General features: G+C 41.5%; 1 protein-coding gene across 4 annotated transcripts in view; it reads left to right on the top strand.

The window, feature by feature from the left end:
• LOC131473599 (lutropin-choriogonadotropic hormone receptor-like) overlaps positions 1 to 24,757 on the top strand; it is a 112,850-nt gene that overhangs the window by 77,064 nt on the left and 11,029 nt on the right. For 3 of the 4 annotated variants that reach the window (XM_058650893.1, XM_058650891.1, XM_058650890.1), the window contains 3 exons: positions 10,313 to 10,449; positions 22,452 to 23,018; positions 23,493 to 23,564. In XM_058650893.1, coding sequence (XP_058506876.1) covers positions 22,849 to 23,018; positions 23,493 to 23,564 — 242 coding nt within the window. In that variant the 5' untranslated portion in view covers positions 10,313 to 10,449; positions 22,452 to 22,848. The remainder of the gene's footprint in view (positions 1 to 10,312; positions 10,450 to 22,451; positions 23,019 to 23,492; positions 23,565 to 24,757) is intronic. The other variant, XM_058650892.1, reaches the window with a different exon arrangement.

Below are 24,757 nucleotides of genomic sequence, written 5' to 3'. Positions count from 1 at the left end.
TTACTGTTGCTGTCCTTATGTCTTTCTTCACAACTTCCCTGAACCTTCTCTGTGGTCTTCCATTTCTCCTCTCAACCATCTCAACCTTGCCTCTCTTACTTCTTCGCTAAACTATTTAACTGAACTGTCCCTCGAATATTTATAATATTATATATATTTATAATTAATAATCAACAATAGCTGTAAATAAACAGTTTTGTTTCCCATGAATAGATGCTTGCTGGTAGAAATCATGAAGAAGCAATAAGAAGTTATGAATAAACAATAAGTATTCATTGAAATAGTTTGCTGAGTAATGGATGAATGTTAATGGTACAAACCTGATCTTTCAGCTATAGGATTTTTTTTACCAATGTGTTCTACACATACAGTATATCCAGTTTTTATTCATTAGATTACATGAAATATGATTAAAGGAAGTGCTTTGTTTCATCTGAAGGGGCTAAGATGAGGTGTTAGGCAAAAAGAGCCTGGAACAACCTGGTATATAATGTCTCATGACGCTACATTTACTGAGCTGACAGATTATTTTATCTAAACCAGCTTTAAAGTCAGTCAAGGTTGAGTTCGGAAGGATGAATCGGAGTAGTCACTAAATATTAATATGTTCAACAAGGCAAAGTGCAAGGAGGTCTGAAAAAAGTGCATTGTAGTGTGAGTTTGAAAGGTGTTAGGAGAGGAGGTGCTCTCAAAAGAAATGAGTCATCAAGATGCCTCTGACTGTATTTTGTAGTTTGTTCCAACACAAATTAAAACAGAGATTACTCCATGTGCATGAAAATGCCAGACAAAGAGAAAAGAGGCACAAACCCCACCCTGAGACAAAGAGACGATTAGGATGTTCATATTGTGTGTGTCTCCCTACACGTTGTATGTGAGGAGACCAGTCATTTGACTGGAAAGAGGAAAGATGTGGTGCATGTTACAAAGTGAAGGGGTCCCAGCATGGAGTCTTGGGGCACTCCTGTGGAGAGGCAAAGGGAAATGCACACTAAAACAAAACTCAGGTAAGATTAATCAAACCTTGCAATCTCTTAATCAGGATGTGGTGGTCCACTGTGTCTGAGACTGTTGATATGTCCAGCAAGATTTACATCAAGATGGCGCCGCGGATGGTTGCCTCGGTGTGTTGGTGCGCGTTGTTTTGTCTTGTTTTGTGTTTTAACTCCGTTTTCTGCGATTATACCCGGAGCTCTTTCACCAGAGAAGAGCTCATGAACATCAGGGTAACAACACCAGCGGACTTATTTCCTACTTTTCTTCTCCCCACACTGGAAATTTTGGACATTATGGTCAAAGGTGTGCTCACCTTCGTTCACGCAGTGAAACGCCGGAGGAGAGGGAAACGGGCCGGTGCGCTCGTGCGTCTTCGCCAGCGCGGATTACGCACAGCACTACCGGGTATATTTCTCTCTAATGTGCGTTCACTGGCCAATAAACTGGATGAATTACAACTGCTGTTGGGGAAAAACAGGGACTTCTACTCATCGGCTGTTTTGTGCTTCACGGAGACGTGGCTGTGTGGAATAATACCGGACTCTGCGCTGCAGCTGGCAGGCTTCCAACTCTACAGAGCGGACAGAGACACGGAGCTTTCCGGCAAAACCAAAGGTGGAGGAATCTGTTTTTACATCAACAGTGGCTGGTGCAACGACGTGACAGTGATCCAGCAGCACTGTTCTCCTGACCTGGAATCTCTCATCATAAACTGCAAGCCTTTTTATTCACCCCGTGAGTTTGCTTCATTCATTCTGGTCGGTGTTTACATCCCACCGCACGCCAGCGTGCAGGAGGCACAGCGCATGCTCGCCGATCAGATACTGTGTGTGGAGCGGATCAACCCGGACTCTTTAGTTATTGTCCTAGGTGACTTTAACAAAGGAAACCTCACTCGCGAACTCCCCAAGTACAGACAATTTATTAAATGCCCGACCAGAGAGGAGAACATTCTGGATCACTGTTACACCACAGTCAGGGATGCTTATCACGCCGTCCCCCGTGCTGCACTGGGACTCTCTGACCACGTCATGGTCCACCTGATTCCTGCTTACAGGCAGAAACTAAAGCTCTGCAAACCTGTAGTGAGGACATCAAAGAAGTGGACCAGTGAGGCTGTGGAGGATCTACAGGCGTGTTTGGACTCTACTGACTGGGATGTATTCAGGACTGCTACCAACAGTCTGGATGAGTACACAGAGGCTGTGACGTCATACATCAGCTTCTGTGAGGACTGCTGTGTTCCATCATGCACCAGGGTGAGTTACAACAACGACAAACCCTGGTTCACAGCCAAGCTCAGAAGGTTAAGGTTGGATAAGGAAGAGGCCTTCAGGAGTGGTGACAAAGACAGACTTAAAGAGGCAAAGTACAAGTTTAGCAAGGCGGTGAAAGAAGCTAAACGACTGTACTCTGAGAAGCTCCAACACCAATTCTCAGCCAACGACTCTGCGTCTGTCTGGAAAGGGCTTAGGCAGATCACCAACTACAAGCCTAAAGCCCCCCACTCCTTTAACGACCAACGCCTAGCCAACGACCTGAACGAGTTCTACTGCCGCTTTGAAAGACAGAGGGACAGTCCTGCAACCATCCCCCATAACACCTCCCAACACCCCCAGCTCCAGTGTTTCACCTCCACCTCCCCCACCTCAGCAGGGGCCTGGGCATCTCCACCAATGCCCACCTTAAAGGTCTGGCTGAAGATTATGGCTGATCCCTCCCACCCCGGTCAGAAACTTTTTGAGTCACTCCCCTCTGGCAGGAGGCTGCGGTCCATCAGGACCAGAACCTCACGCCACAAGAACAGTTTTTTCCCGTCTGCTACTAGCCTTATCAACAAGGCCCGCAGCCCCCCCCTGACACTCTGACTCCTCACACTCCTCCTCTGCCTCTACATGTCACATTATCATTACATCTTTTTTATGCGTTACATTAACGTCATTACTGTGAACTTTTGCACCTGGTGAATATTTCACTGTTACTCACTTCTGCCCAGCTGTACTGCTCTTTCTGTAGTGCTCTTTTCATCTTTTTAAAAAAAACATTTATATACTGTGTATATTAAAATTTTGTATGCTTGTTATGCACCAATGACACCAGAACAAATTCCTTGTATGTGCAAATCGTACTTGGCAATAAAGCTCTTCTGATTCTGATTCTGATTCTGAAGATAAAAACCGTGGAGGGAGCTGCCCACAGGGTTTTCTATCACAGACAGAGTGATTTCAGTGGAGTGGCCGCCCTTAAAGCCCAACTCATTTGGATCAAAGAGGACATTCTGTGGGAGGATTTTTGAGACCTGTTTGAAAAGCGCACTCTCGATAGCCTTAGATAAGAGTGGACATAAAGAGGACGATCGATAGTTCTCTACTTGAGCAGGCTTGAGTAAGGCTCTTTGAGCAGTGGTGTCACCCAAGTCTGTTTAAATGCGGTTGGAAATGTTCCAGAAGTCGGTGAAGAACTGATCGCATGTGTGATTGCTGGAACAATGGTTGCTGATATGGTTTGAAGGAGAGCGGTAGGAATGGCATCCAGTGTAGTTGGAGCAGCTGCAAGTTCGACATTTTGATGTGTCTTTCTCAGAGATTGGTAAATGAAGGAGGTGCTGAGACAGAGGAGGACTTGTACCACTGTTGCATGTCAGTGTCTTACCAGTTAAAATAATAAAGAATGAGTGAGTGAGGGAGTGGCTGTCTGAAGACAGAATAAAAGATTAAATGAATCAATGCTGCTAAGTGCTTTTCTATTTGTTTTGCTTATTATAATACTATGTCAGTTTATTTGATGTACACAGGCCGTACTAGAAAGTGAAAGTGCTTGGGGATACAATTCTGTAATATCATTAAAATCTAGCATTTTGGTGTACTGGAAAATAACCTGCGTCAAAATGGTGTTCAGTTCTTTCAGCGGGGAAGTGAAAAGTGGTTCACAATTGCTGCATCTCTGCAATCTCATCAAAACAACCCCCCCACGCCTCTTTACTATAGCCTCCAAGCTGTCATCTCCAAAAAAAGAAGCTTCACAAACTAATCACCGTCTCTCAGAAAACATCGGGCACAGCTTGTGTGGAGGTATCCTGCATCAAAGATTTAAAGTTGTTAGAAATTGGCCAAATTTAGTCAAGCAATACTATATATTTGTGTTATGCGCAAAAACGAAATATTGAGTTTCTGCCTTAAATAATCACAGTTTTCTTTTATTTGTTTTCATATGTAGTTCTGTTGATTTATGACTACTACTACTGCAACTACTGCTAGTAATAATAATAACACTTATTTTTGTACTTAAGAGATCTTTGAGGTAATAGAATATTAGAAATCAAAGCTAATCAGTTTCATTAAGGCACTTAGTGATACTTAGTGATAAGGAATACGGATAAATGGCCATGAGACTGTTGAGATGTTCCAACCCTGCCATTCATGGCTCGGGCCCTAATAAATAAATGTCCTTATATTTTATTAGTTATTAAATAACGATACAAACTAAGGACCAAGATTCTGATTCCCACATTCTATATCATCTGTACATTCATGGTTGTTACTACTGTCTTTACAAGGTCTCTCTTGAAAATGACATTTGGAATCTCGGTGGGATGTCAGCTGGTTGATTAAAGGAAAACTGAAATTGAATCTAAAGTAAATAGTTGCATGCAGCGTGCCTCGTGTGCTTGATTATTTTCTTACCCATTTAATTTCCTCGCGACCGTGCTGAGATAATTTTTCCACCTCAAGCTGATGTGTGTACAGTGAACATTGGTAACATTTCGTTGCGCTGATAGTGTGATTCTTAATTGATCTCTGTGGGGAAAATGTTTATTTGCCTCCCTCTCTGCCGTAAGGTCAGATTTCAGGGTCAGCAGGGAAGCAGCAGCCCTAAAGCTGCATGCGCTTAAACACCCTGCATGTTCAGACACAGAGCCAACAAAATAAGTACATTTTTGTCTCTAAACGATCTCTAAATTTACTTTGCTCCTTATGTGTTGCATCCAACCTTACGGTTTCAGATTCAGATACTTTCTAAAGTCCAATTGTCGTTCATATTAGATCCTGCAATATCTGCGTTGTTTGTTTCAGTGATTTTTTTTTTCTCCAACACTCAAGCTTTGACTTTTATTTTCCTATTCTATCACCCATGCAGCTATAAAGCAGCATTTTCCAATTAAAATAAAAAATGTACCTCCTATATGTTAGTTCTCTTACTCACATTTTCTCCACATGACGTTTATTGAAAAAAGCAGCAGGATTGTAAAGTGTCAGGAAGTTGGAAACGTTTACCTTTTTATACCTCCCACCTTTTACGACTCCTCTGCATTCAGAAAATAATACTAACAAATAGCAGTGATTGTGGGAACGTAAAGGGAATAATCACCTTAATAGCATAAAGGAAGTTCGTGGAATAAACTACTATACTGTATATGGCCCAACAAAATATTGTATCAACCAATGAGGTAAAAAGAAAAAAAAAACAGAAGCAGAATATAAGATTTAAAACAGAGAATCAAACAAATTAATGAGATAAATAAAAATACACTAGCTCTGTGCTGTAGACATCATTCATCTCAGAGTCCATCTCTTTTATATCTTTCACTTTTGGTTACTTGTTCAGAATTTTCTTAACTACAGGCCCGCGTCCAACTTTGCATTTAAAAGCTTCATTGATTTTCCCATTGAGTCGCTGGTGCTCCATTAATGTTACAGAAAGAATAACAATATTTCCTTGTGCCCTCCTCACGTGAGAGGCAGGAGCTCTGTGAACCTGTGCATTAGTATTATCACTCGGGCAAATCTTGTACTCTGGACTCCCCGTAAGTCTAATTAAGCCAATAATTCAAACCCTCTCCATGTGTTCGCCTCCATTTAGCTGTAGTCTGGAATTCTTCTTGCTCCTCAGAGTGGAGGAGTAAAAAGAGGCGAAGCCAGGGTAAAAACCATATGGCCAGGTAATAAAAGGCCTCAGATACTTGTTAGGATATGTGTCAGTGATATCAGACACTCAGTCCAACCCCTTCAGACTATTGTTTCCACACAGCAGGGTGCTGGAGGAGGTGAAGCCTTGCGTGTTTGTTAGACTCTTCACCTCTGATCAGATGACCGGTGAAGCATGAGGAGCCCACCAAGACCTCAGACAATAAGAATAGCATTATAGGCACTTCCCTGTGGCCCCACAGGATGACAGCGTGCCCTTGTCGTCTGAAACGTGCATTCGATTAAAATATGTATCAGCACTTATTGGTAAGACAATCACTCTGCCTCTCCCTGTTTTCGATTTCTTAGTTTTCCTTTTCAGGAAATGTAGACGGATCCTCAGATTGCTTCACATTGACATTTCAAGGTAAAGAAACGTATCAAGCTATTGGTATGAGTGTGATAGCATGAATGGTATCCACTGCCAACAGCATCTCGGGCTGAATCCCTGTTCAACAGGCCATGAAATATTCATCCATATTCCAAAATGTCTGTCATGAATACTGTACAATAACAGCCCCTCCTGAATCCTGGAAGACAGTAACTGCAGCATGCTTCTTTTTTTTTCTCCTCCTCTCTCAAAATTGACTAGTAGATGTGTTTTCATACAGTGTTTAGGACGCGGGGTTATCGTACAGCAGTATGTGAGGACAGGGCGTCAAGAAAATCCCTTTGCATCAGTTTGGTGTTTTCTGTCGCACTCAACTTTTTTCCGGCAACACGTTCCCGTTGCACAGGCCTCCGAATTCGAGCTGAATCGCTCAGCTACGCAGCATCAGACATGGTGCAGTTACCGCAGGCCGTGGATATCCCCTTCCTTAGTACCTATTAGCAAGCGGCTAAGGATTTATCACTAATGTCAGGGAGACATTAGCAGACCTAATGAAATTTCACGTTGTTCCTCGAGCAATATTATCCCAGTGACCCCCCCACCACCACCACCTTCACTACAGCAAGATTTAACTGCTGAATGTCAAACAGCTGGCTAAGCCTGTGGCATCAAGCTTAGTTATGTTTTTATTTATTTTTTTTATCTGCTCATTTGGATTTGTGTCCCTCTCAGAATAATAGAAAATAATGACAACCCCTCAGCCTCTTTCAGGCTGAGGTGGGCTGCAAGTTAATGACATTGTGCCATGTTGCACTTGGCTGCATCCACACACATAATTATGGTCTGATTGTCACAAAAATCGCCTGCACTCAGCTGCTGTAAGCCGCCCTCCACTGAAGATTAACGAAAAGGCAAATTATCTTTAGTGTGCTGGAGCTCTTCCCATAACTGCCCCGAATTGAGTAATTAAAATTTAGCTTCAGAATGCTAGGTGCAGCCTGGAAATTAATTGCCATATGTAAAATACAAATTCTCATTTCGCATAAGATCATATAGTATCACGGTGGGGTTTTTTCTGTTCTTTTAGGTGTGTAGCTGCATGAGTAGTGAAACCTGGAAACAAAGTACATAGTATAAAAGTGTAGAATATAAAGCATACAATAATAATTTCTCTGTGTGTACAATTTCCAATATTTACTTAGTTATAACTTTCAATAAAACACAATAATGTAATGTTGTTTTCCAATTTTAATTAATGCTGAAAAACACTCATTTTCAATGACTGTCTCTAGATTTGCCTGTTCACAGAAATAATAGTTCAAACTTTGCTTTTTCTGCTCCCACCATAATGAAAACCTGTGGACACCAAACCCAAGCATTCAGCAGAATCTAATGAGAACTCTTTTCTGCCCTGGTAAAGCTTCTTTTGAGGCATCTTTTAATTATATTTTCCTCTTTTTTTAAAAATCCTTAAGTCATTACAAATCCCTGGAAATGTGAATTTCTGCAGCATCCACAATGTCAGACAGCCTACAAACGCAGGTTCAGAGCAGATACCTGATCACTCTCTTAAGGCAACTCATGTTCAGTCGTATCCCAGAGACTCCATTATGTGTGCAGCACACGGAGTGCAAGAAAGAGCGGCGCTTTTTGTTTAATAAATAAACATTGTTGATAGTGGGATATTTGGGGTAGACAAGCAATTAAAACGTTAAAGATGGTTGATAGTTAGTGGTTTCCATTTTCTCTCTGTTTTTCTGTGTTTTTGAATTGCGCTCCCAGTGGAGCCCTCGTTGCACAACAGACGCGTGTGTCCTGAGAATGGGGAACTTTGAAATCTGTGAAATCATGAAACACACACACACACGTGCACCCCTCTTCTGTCCCACCTCTCCCTCCTGCACACCTCTCCTGGGACTTACCTCCAAGTTCAGGTGGTTTGTTGTCATGGTAACTGGTAAAAGTAAGGGCTATTTGCATTGTTTCTGCTTTCATCTCTAATACCATGTCATTATCCATACAGTACCTTTACTCGGGTTTATTTGTATGCTCCAGCTTGTCTGATTGTTAGTCGATTCCTCTGTCTATTTATCTGTCTCTGTCAGAGTCTGCCTACACAACCCCCCCCCCCCCCTCCCCCGTCTCTTTCCACTCCATTTCAGCACAATTCCTCCATCACCGATTCGTTTACCACATCTGCCTCTTTATCTGGGGGGAACAGCTGGAGTACTATATGTATCTGCACCAACTTTACGCTGCACCCAATCTCCACTAATTACTAAATCACCACACACACACAAAAAAAACCTCCACATTTAAATTAGTTATTTACACACTTGACGGCATTCGAACCGGAAAAAAAAGAAAGAAAACCCTACCTGTACTACATTTACATTGACATGTAAATTCTGGAAGGAAACAAGCTTGATGACAATAACATGATCCCAATGCTTTGATGAGCCCCCCACGCTTGTGAGGAACACTTCTGACATCTGCTGGCCCTGATGTGAATGTCACGGACAGACTGGGGCTTGATGATGGCAGGTAGAAGCACTAACGTGGTGGACTAACCTGTTCATTAATGCCAAAAGAGATCAACTGCTATGCAAATATTGGAAAACAGGTCATATTTACTCTTATGCTCCCTCGTTTACAAATGTAACTTAACATTCAAGAATGTGCTCGTGTAACTTTACATCTGCATCAAACTGCAATCAAGCACTAAACACACACACACAAATGCATAAATGAAAGCCCAGAGTGATGTATGCAAACGCTGCATGCACTGACACTTTCTACTTGAGCAAAGCTTGTGGTGATTATGCCGGAATCCTGAATAGTAGTAATACTGTTTCCTGTGCGATATGGAAACTGTGGTGCTCTGTAGACTCACTGCTGCACTAATTGGGGGATTTACAACCTATCGCAATGAAAGGTTCTTTTTTTTTGTGTCTGTCTGCTTCTGTTTCACCATGCTCCGCATACATGTAAAGGTTGGTTTCGTCATTAAAGTCCAATTATTGGGTACGCAATCATTTGTCTGCTGGTAGCAAATGTCCCCTTTCTCAGGCACCGAGCCGCCGAGGCCCGTGAGACTTTGTGGTTTTAATCAGTCCGTGTATAATACAGTGGACATGTGAGGAAAGTGTACACACGGCGGACTGCGAAGAAAAAGGCCCTGGAGTTTTCCTCTGTTGTGTTTTAATTTAAATTTGGATGCGAGCCTTGAGAGGACGAGCAGCCAGTTGCTGAATTCTCATACACACATAGCCTGCTCAGTGTTTTTGCTTGCACCAATTCCCAACTCTCTACAGCATGGCTCTTTCCAGGATAGTGACGCTCGATAAAGTCCCTGCCGGTGAAAAAGCTGATTTAATGTGTACATGTGAAAAGTAAACAATAGTCAGCAAGTTAGAAGATAGTAGATGAAGTAATAGTCGGCCTAATGCAACATTACACTTTGTAAAAACATATGCATCACTCAAATTATTAGTATTATGCAGCTCCTCTGCACTAAAAAACATTTCTTTCGATTATAATTCATTAAAAATACAAGACAAATGGTTCTGTGCATCTCTCGCCTTTAAAGAAACAATAGCTGAGTTTTGGCAGGAGAACAGAGGAGTTGTTCTTATATACTATTCTGTCTAACTGGTGAATCCAGGTCCAATATTCACAGTCACTTTAGCTTTATCTTGGTCTTCTTTTGATCTCCTGAGAGAAATTACTGTCTATTTAACTACAAAGTGCTCCACTGAAGTTATTCCTTCTAGTTGCAAACAGAAGCCTCATAGGATCTTTTCTTATTGTTTGGCTAAAAAAAAGAAGAAGAAGAAGAAGAAAGAAATAATATAAGCAACCCCCTGCAGCGTTTTAGAAAAAGGTCACAGCAGAGAGCAGTGAGACTGAAGCAATGCATTTGCCGGTGGTAAAAACTGAAACTTTAAACATTTAAAAGCTGAGTGGACAAGCAACTTTTGCTTCCTGTGTGAATAAGCAAATATATTCCATCCTCTCACAGGAGCCGCGGACCCACAAAGAAACCTCATGGGAAAGTGAGTCATCGCGTAGATGCTCCCAGACAGGATGTGAGGATATGATGGACAGTGGAGAAACATGTGCTGGCACCAAGAGCTTCATCTGTCTTATCGATGACAGGTCAGTGTCTCCGTGGAAGTCTACAATCAATGGCTCTTGACCCCCTTTAAATATCAGGAGCGCTGACATCCCTCTCGTCTCGGCCGATCACGATTGATTGCCACTCTTCCGTACACAAATGACAAATGAGTCTCGCAGGTTTCTGTTCTCCATGCAAATTTCGCCGAGACCGTTCTCTAGAATCCTTCACTGTCAAACTCTTTAAAATAATAGTTGGTGAGCGCACAAACCTCCACCAAGGTCACTCACAGAATCTTCTCTCTTTTTTTTCAATCACTAACATCCTCAGAAAATGTCCTTTTCTTTTTGAGTAATGGACAAACAGACCGCCATGTGGACAAAAATATAAAAACACAGATGACATGTGTACAAAATCTCTCTTTCATGACTGTATGTGTTAAATGTGGTTTTGTTCGCTTCCGTTGGGACTCAATAAAAACAGAAATAAAAACGACTGCAGCTACCGTCCGGATCATGATGGCGATGGTAATGCCGATGAGCGGCGTGTTCGTGGGTTTGGGGTTGATGAGTGTGCAAACTTCCCTCCAGGTCTGAAAGCTGGTGTCTATCAAATAAAACATGAGTTAGTCACAGAAGAATAGAACCTGTTCAGCTATTAACAGCGACCTGAAGACATCGCCCGGGCTAATCTGCGGCAAATCATAAGTAGTGGTGTTCGGTCAGGACAGAGTAATCTTACCAGGAGCTTAATCAGAGGCTATGGATTCTAATATGCTGATTGTTAGACGTTACATTTTAAATCCGTGGGTTGCCATGGTAATGCGCGAAGGGTGCAGCAGGACAGTCACTTATCCTGCAAAGGAGTTGGAGTTGAGCACTTTACTGTGAATGCTTCTTCTGTTTTTGTTAGTCCTTTGCAAAAATTTAAAACTGAAATATTATTGTAGGTATTCACCTCTGTCGTCTCTCCGGATCTGTGGGGATCCGGTAAAATGCTCTCCCGTCTCCTGCCTGTCTCTGACTGATTTGGCATCCCGGGGCAACTCTGCAGGTTGCTAAAAAGAGCTCAGTTTGACTGTAAGCCTATGGGAAAATGAACATGATTTTTACTTGATTTATAGCATCAGTAATCAGTTAATGGTTTTAATCGCTAGTTTCAGGGTATTCGTCAGGAGAACACGATGCCCATTTTGTAAATCATTTTAAAGCGATTTAAAGCTGGTATCGTCCAATAAGCTCCAACCCCCTTTTGCAAAATGGGTGATGTCATCCTATAAACCATTAGATTTTAAACACTTCAGGAACGTTTTATAAATGACAGAAAACCACCGTGATTTCAGATGTGGTTTGTATGACCGCTCTGACCTAAAGGTCTTCCCGCTGGAGTGTGGAAAGGCATCATGTCTTTGAGTTTGTGTTTGTCAAAAGCAAGAGCACACTCTCAGTGTCCTCATAGCACCTCCTAACAAAGTCATTGACCTTTTCTCTGACATCGACTGTATTTCAGTTTGCAGAACGCTCAAACAGCCCAAGCTGGAGCCCAGGAGATGCGGGTGGTGCGCCATGATTAACGCTCCCCTCTCCCAATCTCTGACAAGCACAAGGGCCACCATGTCCGTGTGATACACTCCTCCCCAAATTGAATCCTCTCCCCTTTTTTTCTTTTCCGTGATGTAATCGCACTTGGTGGCGGCCACTTCTCACAGGACACCTTTCCTCTTTTCATTTCCAGCAGTAAAGTATTGTGTGTGTGCCAGCTTCGGCAGCAGCTCACAAAAAAACGCGCTTGGTGGTTTTGAGGTCAACGCAGGTATTCATCAGTGCCGTTCCCTGCTGAGGATGTAATGATCAAAGTTTGTGCACCACAGTCATGGCACAATTTACAGCACCCCCAAGTGTCCTTGCCCATCACTCTGCATGGCACTAAGCTTATCACTGCTCAGACCAATTATATGACCCGGCGAGAGGAATACGATTGCTGTTCTGTACCAGTGGCTCACCAAATAAATAAGTGCTTAATGACCCTCTCACTCCCCCTTTTCAACTTAATTAGGTGGGGGGGACAGATTTGCTGGATGGATGGCTCTACTGGAACAGACTGTGCATCTGAAAGCAGGGGACTGCCAGCCCTTCGTTGGTTGTGTGTATTGGCTTGTTCTGCAGCTGTGTGATTGCTGCCCGGGCCACTTGAGCTGACCGCCAGCAGACCCAGCTGTGTGGCGACAGCACATCTGAGAAAACAGACAAGACGATCATGTAACCAATTGTGCAGGCTGCTGAACTGTGTCTCTCAGATGACATGTGCATGTATGTGTGTTTGTGTGTGTGTGTGTGCGTGTGTGTGTGTGTGTGTGTGTGTGTGTGTGTGTGTGTGTGTGTGTGAGAGACAATCAAATATATTTGTTTGACATTTTTACTGTGGCGGGAGGACAGGAAATGAAGAGTGACTGGTGGCTGGTTGTACAGGGTCTGCAGATGACACATCATCATGTGGTAACCGCTGCTCATAATTGGCCGCAATTATCGCTAAATGCGTCCATCGACGTGGTTACATTTACGTGGTCACCAATAATACGACTATTGACCTTACTCTGATTGAGACATTTGTTTTGATTGTCCTCCGCATGAGGATAAAGCGGTAGAAGATGGATGGATCAACAAAACACAGTAAAAAAAACTAAAATAATCACCAACGCAACGATAAAAACCCAAAGAGACAACACTAAATTAGACTAATACATTACAGAGGCTCAACGGGCCCAATTGCTACCAAATGTTATCAAAGAAATCACACAAACACGAATCATAATTTATCTGAATGGATGTTTCATTCCAAGTCATTCTTATTTGAATAAATCCTTAAAAAATGGCATTTTATACATATTCTAAATTGATAAATAGTCAAACCCTCCACATTTTCTGTTTCAAATAAACAAAAAAAACTACTAATATTTGATGTCCTGTAGAGCCCCTGTTGGGTCAGGGTGGGAAATTTGAAGCGTTAATAGTTGCGTTCTTTCCCAAAACTTTAGTGTTCCCTCACAATACGTCAGGCCAGCACTCCAGCCAGAGCTCCCCGGCCCCAATGTCTTAGTCAACCTTTTTTTTTTAACTACAAATAATTGCACAACAGTGCATGAAGCCCAGTTCCCATGCAATAATAGATATAGCCTGGGTCCCTTCGCTGGCTGTTCTCATCATCAAAGTGAAGATGGTGGATAGCTGTTTTGCTCTGGGATGCCAAAATAATGTTCGAAGACAGGCTAATGGGAGAGCATACCAGATCCCCCACAGATCCACAGAGACGGTGAAGGTGAACCGCTTCTGTGAAACACGCTCACACGGTGAGCAGAAGAAGACGGAGGGAGCCGAGCTCACACAGCAACAGGTTTTGTGGTTAATGCTCAGCAAATAGTGGACTCTAACTTACCTACAAGTCTGCACAGAGTTGAATGTAAGTCACAGATTGAGTCCCTTCGTATCTCTCCAGACTCCTGTAAACGTTCAGTGACGCTCCAGAGTTATGATGAATGGAAGTTAATCAGGAAGTTGAAGATGTCAGGACACTGCAGGTCTGGAATAATGTCCTCTCCGGCTGCTTCCAACCTCGTAAGAAGCACGGCAGGGGCATTATAAAGATCATATACTGTATATGCAGATGTGTCAAGTTCTGTGATACATCGGTCAATCTTCATGGGTTTAAAGTGAGCGGTGAACTCTGACAGGTTGAATCCAGCACGGCTCCCGTTCATTTTTGACTCTGAGGACATCCAGAGCTCTATTGCCTCATTCTGTCATTGTTTTGGTGCAACTAGTTTCTGTACTTTCTGTGTGACAAGCAAACAGACACCGGTGAAATCAGCAGTAATGATTGCTTATGTGCTATTTAACACTCGATCGCGACAAGTGTTTTCCGAGATGGAAATACACAAAATCCTCTGTACACCCATAATCTGCTCACACAGCTGCTTCCACTTTCTGTTGCTAATTATACTCACAATTAGGAACGTGGTAATGGACACTCTAAATGACTCACATTGCTCAGTTTTATGTATTTTTGGCCGTTTTTCTCACTTCATGGTCAAGTTTCGAGTATAGGGATGGGAAGAAATAGGTGTGAGGAGGGAGACATTGGGAAATGGATACATCACAGTTCATGGTTTCCGTGAACATCGGTGAAGGATTCCTTGTCCCACCTAGCTTCTACCTGCAAAATGAAATACACATTATCTAATGTTACATATAAGAAATCACTGTGAAATCCCTTTGAATATAACAAGCGTGCCACAGCCAAACAAACAAACAGTAATTAACCTTTCCTCCAAGCCAACCAGGAACTCATCACTCCACCGTGTGCGGTGCCCAAATCAGGATTTTGTGGCTTAATGTTTTCACTGGGATAACTGAATGTCACATAATAATTCACAGCTCATTAAATTGTAGCTTTTCTGGTCTTCAATTTTTAATTAGCATATTTGGTTGCCACCAGGAGTCCCAGCTGCTTCTGCGTCTTGATGGGCGACACCAGCTGTCCTCTGAACACTGCACATGACTTGTACACAGAGACACGAGAAACCCGATTTATGGGCCAGTCATGCGTAAATTGCAAACCGAATTATTTATAATGTTGATGTAGTTGTGTGTGAAAAGCCAATGCAATGGACCTCATTCAAGATTTGAGCTTCTCTCACCATGCTTTGGCTGATGCAGAGATCTCTGTCTGAAATACTTGTATTATCCTGTACTGTTAGTTTGATCAACGCTAAAATATAATATTCCTGTCAGCTTCATGAACACAAGGTGTTTAATGTCCAGGGCCAAACATGGCCACAGAGCGTGCCGAGCAGGTACAGGAGTGCTTCCCATAGAAAATGAGTATAGCCACGAGCGACAGTAGAGCTGCCCGACATCATCGGACACATCTGTCCTTCGATGAGAAGTGTCCTCAGTGGACAGCGACACCTTTACTTCTGGATAGAGGTGTGCTAAGATGTGGTATCAACACATTTATACCAAGGGCCTGGTCTTCATTGAAGTCACACACATGCAAATACAGAGAGAGAGAGAAAGAAAGTGTCAGTGCGACCACTGCTGTTGCAGTCCAGCTGGCAGTGAAAGGGATACTTTGATGTTGGCAGAAGCCGGAAAAAATCTGCTGGAATTGCATGAGGGAAAGGAGTTATGAGCGATTCTGCTTGTAGTAAACATATTTTAGCTACTGTGCTGCAGATAATGTTTCGACATTTGGAACAAATACAATTTAAATGACTGGAAAAGTTTCCTTGGATCTTGTTTTTCCTCATCTCGCTGCCCAACACAGATCAGACTGGACACTTTTTGTAGTACTGACTGATTAGCACAGATTAAAAAAATAAAATAGTAAAAACACTGTGTTCAAGTCTGGTGTTTGAACGAGATAGTTGCAAATTGTGGGTTTTTTTTTCCAAGTTGGGACAAAAAAAATAGATGCTCAAAGAAAATCGCCCGCTCATTTCATTACATCAGATGTCACTTTAAAAACAAATCAAATACTTTGTGTCCACAAGTTTTACCTCCATATAGAACAGAATAAAACAAAAGTTACTGCCCATCTGTAGCTCTCAATCTGGACATATGATGTGATGCTCGCTAGCCGCAGGTTGTAACCAGGCCCATGTCCCATTTTCTCACTACACTGATTATTCTTTAGCTCTGGATCAGAATGAATCAGTGATCAAAGAGCAGCTGGCTTTTCACAGTTGGAACCCTGAGCTCAATCCCGGGATATGAAAGAGACACCTGTTGATCAAACTGAAGAACTACAGCCACTCCTGACAAGGGGCGACGCGGACACATCAAAGAGCACAGTGGAGGATTAAACATAGTGGGGGAAAAGATGATGTTACACGAGAACAAGAACTTTTTTTGGTCGCTTATGTAGAAACACAGAACTATGTCGTCGCTCAAATATTTTCCTTTTGTCATGAGTGAAAGAGTGAGCGAGGTTCACATTCTGTCTGGACGAGAAAGCGTTAACTCTCTGAATGCGATATCTCTGTGATGCGCATTTAGGATGTCCAAGGACCCATGAATTCCTGTCCTGATAAACTGTCAGGAGCATTGCCCTGTCTACAAGTGTGTGTGTGTGTGTGTGTGTGTGTGTGCTATATGCATGTGTATGTAATTGAGGATTGCAGAGGGAGCAGACAGCCTCAAGGTCATTTGCCATTAAAAAACACGACTGCATAAATTCCACCTAATAACTCATAGTAATGACTCCCCTGTTTGTTTGCCTGCTTGTTTATCCCACATTCATTAGCATGTCAGCCTCATGGTGCTCATACTGCAAAATGTCTTCTGAGTGGGAGTGAGGGAGAGTGATGAGAGGGCATACGGAAATGATTGCAACCTGCTGAAGTGGAAGTATTCCAGATCCACAGCACTCGTATACAAAAACCCTCACGAACAACCAGGATTAGGAAAGCAGTAATGAGTGAGTCCTATGAGGTGTACAGTTTGTGTGTACTCGGTCGTATCTCTGCTTTCTTGAACTCTCTTGGCGATGTTTCGCTCTCCTTGGCCGTCACTTCCTTGTTCATTGATATGAGACTCCTGTGGCGCCCTTGAGTCAGGAGCCTTGAATAGAGTCAGGACCCCCCCCCCCCCCACACACACACACACACACACACACACACACACACACTGTGGTCACTGTGTCCTCCCATGTTCTTCCTAAAACATTCAGCTCTTACAGTGTCATTTAAGACACTTAAGTCAGGGGCCACATACAGAGCAGTCAGAGCTGTAAAGAGAGTAAGATATTAACATATAAACAACAAGAATTCCAATGTTTTCCCTTTGTTTTACATTTAGTGAATCTTGTCACAAAACATACTGTGAAAAACCCTGAAAATGTTATGCTTAAGTTTACCACATACACATGTGCATTACAACTTACAGATCACAGTGGATCTGCAGAGGTTCAAAACATTTATGGCCCTTTTTCCACTATGGTCCCATCAACCGTTCTTGAAATATGACAACTTTAAAACATGCTGTTTTCTCTGTTTTCAGAGGTTTTGGAGAGTTAGGGACAGGTGTGTGTGTGCGTGTGTGTACGTGCATGTGTGTAAGGAGAAGAGGGGAATTAGGGAGGGGCTTGTCAGTCTATTGAATTGCTATTCTTCCACCCAAAACTTTGACGTGTAACTCCTCCCACAGTTTTTCGAAAACCCCCACACATGTTATAGCAAAACGTGCGGCTTGACTGGGACTGGTGTGCTATGACTTTTCTAAGTGTTTTAAGTAACCATGGCGACAAAAATCACAAAACAATGCGAAATAACTTCCACATACACATGAATGGTAAGTGTTCTTGCAAGAACACTTAATCAAAGGCTTAAGGCCAACGGGTTAACTACTTTAACTGTTCACAAATTACACTGTCAAGTAGTCCTGCTCCAATCAACTCAACACTGGCTACTATATTATGCCAGTTGACGCTACAATACAGTAAGTCACACTAACGTCAAACAAAATTTTGAAACGAATTGGGAAATTATTCACTGGGGAATTTTCCAAAGCTCAGCTACCTGTGGATAATCGTGACAAAATAATCATTTCAGCCAGAGATAGTGTCAGAGAAGTAATGAATTAAGCTCAAACTATGCAGCTGATAGAATAAGAGCCTCTCTGAATGGAAAATAATAATCACAAATGATCCAATGTTATGTCATGTTACAGCTGCAGATTCCTAAATTCATAACTGTGGATTTGTATTTTTTTTTTTTAAAGTAACTTTTTGAATCGCATTCTCACAGTTGTCCATTCGTATTCATGTTGAAAAAATCACAGAGTATGTGCGCATCTTTTTGACAGTTATCTTACCTCATAGCTTCACTGAAGAGTAAAACAGAGAGAGAGTCTCAGAACCCCTGTTGACAGTTAACTCACACGCCAAAACATCACTGTATATGGAAATAGCACATCAACAAGCAGTTGACACCAATCACCGCTTCCACCACTTTCACTAAGGACTGTGGTTCTTCTCTGAGTCGGTCCTTGAAGCTCCATTTTGTGTAATCCCATGTCATGTCATTAAGCTGCATGGCGTTGTGCGGTCCCGCATCATTCTGGGTTTTCTTGTTTTTCTTGTGCTCTCCTTGTGTCGCTCCGTTCACCAGCGGGATCCTGACAGGTCAACAGGCTCTCACTCAGAGGTAAGAACAACCTTGCTCCTTGAAAAAGGTACCTCTAACTACATACATTGACAAAGCAAGTGAAGGTGACAGGAATCACACCTGGGGTCTTTACAGTATGCCATAATTACACAGGTGTGAAGGACACATATTTCTAATGACCCCTCTGTTAGCCTTAATAAAGTAGAATTGTCCATCCTTGTTAATATGGATATTAGTTTTTCCACATCATTTTCTCTGTGAATATGAAAGTAGGAAAGTAGGAAATTATTTACATATATATATGTAAATTTCCTACTTGTTTTACTTACTTGTATATTGTTTGTTTATTATCTATTGTTGAGCTGCTGTAACGCCGTTTTCTCTCCACTGTGAGATAAATAAAGCTACCTTATCTTATCTTATCTTAAAGCACCAGAACATTAGCATGGTCAAACCGGATGGGTGTTTGGAAGTTTATCTGTGGAGGGCAAAAATGCACATAAAAGAAATACCACAAATGTTAGCTATTTAAAACATCAGCTGTCATTTGATAAAATTCCATATTAGAATATGTCAAGTTGCTTCCTGCATTGACTCACAAGTCAGTCGCCACATCCTCTCCTGGATCCTACAGAGACTCTTCTGTTGTTGTGTCTCACCAAGACAATGTCCTGCTGCGTTCACCATATGTGAACAGAACCGCTTGTGATGTCACCTATAAAAATCTCATCTCCCATTCTGAAGCCCCGAGAATTGGCCAAAATAGAAGTTCACAGATGTCACCTGTGTCCAGGCTCTTATTGGATGATACCAGCTGTCAGTCACACCGGTGTCCACTCATATGTGCCGTGCTTTACCTTGATTTTATTCTAAACAGGAACATCATTTACAAAGTTCACTCCATATGCTGTTGTAGAAGACCTGTAACTATCAATTGAGTCAATAACTCAAATGTTTAGTAGTAGGCATTTGTTCATCAGCGCTGACGATTAATTGACACCCAGAGGGTCAACAGCTGGAGTGACCTCTCCACGAGAATGCACGAGAATTATGGGGTTATTCTAGGTTGCCCAGCCTTGGCACCGCTTCGCCATCTGGGCTTCCGAGGTTTACTCCCCTTTTACACGTCCATTGAGTCCGACATGGACGTCCTCCACCCTGACCACTCATCTGCCCAGTGGTGCAGTGTAATGTGGACATCACCCAGCCAGCTTTTGGTTTGGCCCGCCAGCTGAAGCAGAGATGGATGAGAACCAGTGATGCCCGTCCACTCTGTCCACCAGTTAGAGTCCAGCTGCGAGACAACATAAGTGCTATCTGCATCCAGAGCCCCCTACACCCCCAAATATTTACTGATGTTATAAATCATTTATGTTCATTTTCCCATCGATTTGCATTCAAACAAAGTTATTTCTGCATCCCCCTGGTGGCTATTTGATCTTATTTTCCTGATTTAATCTGTTCATTTTTTTTTTTACATTCACAACCCAATTCTTCAGACATGACCCTGAACTGAGAAATTGACTATAAGCACTGATTTGTATTCCCCTACCTTTTAAAAAAAAAAAAAAAATTAAAAAACCCACAGTTTTAGTGCAATTTAACAGCGCATTATCTAAATCGATGTTTCAGCATTAGCTGCTCCAGCCATGCTGATATAACCAATAAAGCGGGCGAAGCACAGCTGATGCTTGTAAAGCAGCACTTATCCAACAATCGGCTCACTGCAGCAATTAGAATATTCTGTTGAGCATTCGTGCGTTTTTAATGTGACGTTAGTCTAATTTAAGACAGAAAAAAGGTTGTTGTTTTTTTCTTCTTCTTCTTCAACGTCACTCCCTACTGTGCATGACCTTCTTGGTGTGATGTGATGCACAGCATGGTGGTTAACATGCAGGCATGGACTGATTCACAGAGGCCTCCTTGCACAGTTTCGCTTTCCTTGTCAGCGTGTTGGGTTTTTTTTTTCTTCACCAGGGTTAAAACCGACTGAATCTGTGCTGAGCAGAGGGGCTGGCAAAGGAATCAAGGTAAACAGTACCGGGCAGTAACCTCTCCAGGGAACTGAGTGTGTGTGTGCATGTATGTGTGTGCTGCTCCTCTGTTGACATGGGTCACAGTGGCAGTGGAGAAGCAGGTTGAGGAAGCGTTCTACATGGGGTCAGGGTCACTGACAGCAGAGGAGATTCTGATCAGGGTGTCGGTGACAAGACACTTTACCTTGAACAAACTGATTTAAAAAAAAAAAAAGGCTGCTGTCAGGTGTTGTAATGCTGTGACATGCATGTGCATTTTGTGTGTGTGGGTTTTCTCATGCAGATTAAGGCATTAGGTAAATTGACCGTGAGTGTGAGTGTGAGGTGAGGATGGTTGTTTGTCTCTATGTGGCCCTGTGATGGACTGGCAATCTGTCCAGGGTGTATCTCGCCTGTCGCCCTATGTCAGCTGAGATTGGCACAGCAACCCCACGGTTGGATGTTGTTCCCATGTTGACAACACCATTTTTCACATGGTTTCCCAACTAACAGAAGAGAAACGTCCTGCCTGCATCATCGTCACCCATGTAATTAAACTGTGTTGCGTTTTGCTTGATTGAAGTACTGAGTGGCTGTCGCAGTGATTTCAAATGAGAAAATCCCACTGTTCGCCAGTAAGCTTCAAACTCAACTCATATTTTATTCACTGTGTCTTTTGAAAGTCACACTCACTGTAGGATTTAATATTTAAATTTGTATGTATCCACGTCTGCTCCACATGTTTTTGTTTTTTTTTGAAAACCAATACAGATTATTATTTTATTGATTTATTTTTGTGTTTTCTTTTAGGGATGTTGCTTTACGTGATCTCCTTCCCAAGGAGTCCACCATTCTGCTCATGATTAATCCGCCTATCCTAGCTAAAGTTAGGGCTGAACGATTTTGAATAAATATCTAATTGTGATTATTTCTGACTGAAATTGCTATTGCTATATGATTAACGATATATAAATAAATTACTGTTTGATATCTTTGTACATCTGTGAGAAATAAAGACGTTTTCTACAGTCTGCTGTAGAATAAGATGTGCATAGGCCAGGACAATATTTAATCCAAAATGGTAATTTTTCACACATTTTGACATTAATCCTTATTGCGATTGCGATAAAATTTCCATGAATTGTTCAGCCCTAGTTGAAGTTGTTTTGCTGTTTTTCTCGTTACCACAGAATTTGCCTTTTGTGTGTTTTGATGCTGACTGAAAACCAGAAATGGGAGTTAGTCACACACAGCAAGTCACAAGCAAGTCTTAAGGAATACTTCACCGATTTGCATGTAGCTTTGTGTTACTAGAGTAGGGGTAGTAGTTTTGAAAAATTGTGCTTCCCAACCTCATTTTCATTCTTTTTTTTGTTACGTGCCCACCAGTGACACTTGGCCCAAGGCTTGAAACTGCAACGCTAATTCCGCACTTTTTAGACCCACTTGTAGGGGGACGGGACCTCAATCCCAGAATGTAAACAGTGTCCGCCATCTTTGCTAACAGTTATGCTAACAGGACATTAGTGTCACTGGTGGGCAAGTAACAAAGAAAAGAATGAAGATATTTCTCAACTCATGAGAAACTCAGTTTGGGAAGCACAATTTTTCAAAAATACTACCCCTGTTCTAGTAATACAAAGCTAAATGCAAGTCAGTGAAGTATTCCTTTCAGTCTTTACCTTGAAGTCATTCTTGTAAGATTAAAGCAAGTTACAAGTCTTGTATGAAAATATAGAAGATGAATATGATTTCCCAGATATTCCAAATTTAAATATGCTAAATGTTAAAAACCTCTAGATAATTATTAATACAAATATGGCTAAGTTGCATAATACTTGACCTACATTCACTGTGTTCCTTTAAGTGTCTCTCAGCCCTTGAGAAGTGATTTACAAGCACAGATGAGCGTGAGCGTGACTTCAACACACCACCTTTCACCGCAGACTTGCACTTGATCTCCACCCCCTGAACGTCACATCTGTGCAGCTCAGCTGTCAAAGACCATTCATTCTCTGCTTCACTCTGGACTGACAGCAAACGATAAAACCTCGCAATTACGGCGGCGCCTGAACGCAGCACAACGATCCTGACATTCGGACTGAGCAGGTGGAAGAAAAAGAGAGAAAAGTGTTAATCGTGTTAAATGTCCCACAGAAAGTTTGAAACTGAAACTCTTTTTTCCCCCCTCCCTCTTTAGTACATATATTTAAAAAAAATAAAGAAATAAAAGAGAAAAGAGTGTGAGTGGCCTGGTTTCACACATGGCTCCGTGGGCGGTCTGGCTCCTGTTGGCGCTGTCCGGTGTCCTGGACGTGCGCTCCTGCTGCGCTTATAGGTGTCCAGTCATCTGCCGCTGCAGCGCAGACACTTTCCAGTGCAGCAGAGAGACTCAGCTGGCCTACAGGACCCGGCCTGCAGCCGTGTCTCGACTGTGAGTATTAACCGAACTTTGCAGCTTTACCGTTGATATTTTTGTGCCCTTGTGCTTGCTACTTCAGGGACTGTTTTTTCTTACTTCTGGGACTTATTATGTCTGACTTATGTCACTAAGTGTCTTTCTGAGAGGTATTAAAGCTACTTGGGGGAAAAGTTGAAAAGGCATTTTTCTGTTTTAATTTTGTACATTTTCTTTTTGAAAAAGTTTAAATGTTGTTCATTTATATGTATATATATACATACATAAATACACATATATAAATGTTTAAATGTTGTTAATTTAATTTAATTTTATATACATATATATGTTTTATTTTTTGACAGAAGGCTGATTCATCTGGAAATATATATATATATATATATATATAATGTGTGTGTATATATATATATATATATATATGTTTAAATGTTGTTAATTTTAATTTTATTTTATATTTTTATGTATATATATATGTTTTATTTTTTACAGAAGGCTGATTCATCTGACCTTGGAAGAAGTGCCCACTCATGCTTTCAGAGAGCTGGTTAACATCACCAGAATGTAAGTCTCTTGTTTACATTTTTCGGGTGAAATCTTTTTTATAAAATAGCGAGGGTACTATTTATTTATTATTGGAAGAGGATAAGGACCACATATGAATTTAAAAAATAAAAAATGACAGAATTCTGGCTTTTCACATTTGGCCCTAATCCTCTTCTGTATATGTATTTATGCATGCATGTTTAGTTATTTATTACGGTACTATCTTTTTAACCTTGGCAGTTTTAATTCCCTGAGTTTTTTTTATTTTTTATTCATTCTGAGACCAGTTCGACTCTACTTGTTGCACCGTGCATTGTGTTTTTAATATCCGGCTTTGAACGTTCTTTCACCACATGCCATGTAACGTTTCCTTCATGCACTCTGGTTTCATGTCTCAGTGAATGGTTGTGTTGAAACTATGGAAACTGAGGGATAAAGTTTATCTGTAAATTATTTAACCAGTTAAAGCCCGATGAGATAGACACAAATAACAGTTACACATTTAAAACACAGAATAAAAACATGGTGAATAAATTACACATGTACAGTAAGTACATGGGATGGTATCAGCCTCAAATACTATAATAATTTGTATTTGAAAACACTAAATTCTGTCATTTTGCCATCATTCTCCTGCATGTGTAAATGGTACAGTGTTGCAAGAAAACGTAAGTTTTGATGGAACGTAAAAGCAGAATGTTGATTGGTCACGATTTAAAAATAAATGAATAAAATCAAGCCTTATGAAGCCTTACCTTATGAACTCGGTTAAATGTACAACCTAAATCTGCCTTACGATGTTCAGTGCCTAGAGATAATGTACATTGTGATTTAGCACTATATAAATAAAATGTGGATTATTTACTCAACTATACAGTGTGAGCTACCCTATGGTTTATAATAAGTTGTCTTAATAAGTTGTATTGTGTGATCTGTGCCACTTGAAAAAAATATATAACGTGAGCACATCATATGTAACATTTTTATACATAATTTAGAAATTAAGAATTGATCAAACTAAACATACTGTACATATGTACACATACTGTGTATACAATGTATCTTAACATGTTTTGTATCATAGCATGACCATTTAACACAACTGCTCGCTCTCATCTGTGCCACAAACAAGGGAAAATGAAAAGTGAACCATTTCAATTCAGCGTAAAAAAGTTTTAGCCACACATTTAAATGTCATTAACATGAATGCC

This window comes from Solea solea, chromosome 15 (assembly GCF_958295425.1).
Source record: "Solea solea chromosome 15, fSolSol10.1, whole genome shotgun sequence".
In the NCBI taxonomy this organism is placed as follows: domain Eukaryota; kingdom Metazoa; phylum Chordata; class Actinopteri; order Pleuronectiformes; family Soleidae; genus Solea; species Solea solea.
The sequence above is the reverse complement of the archived record's forward strand: the minus strand, read 5'-3'. Positions and strand labels throughout refer to the sequence as shown.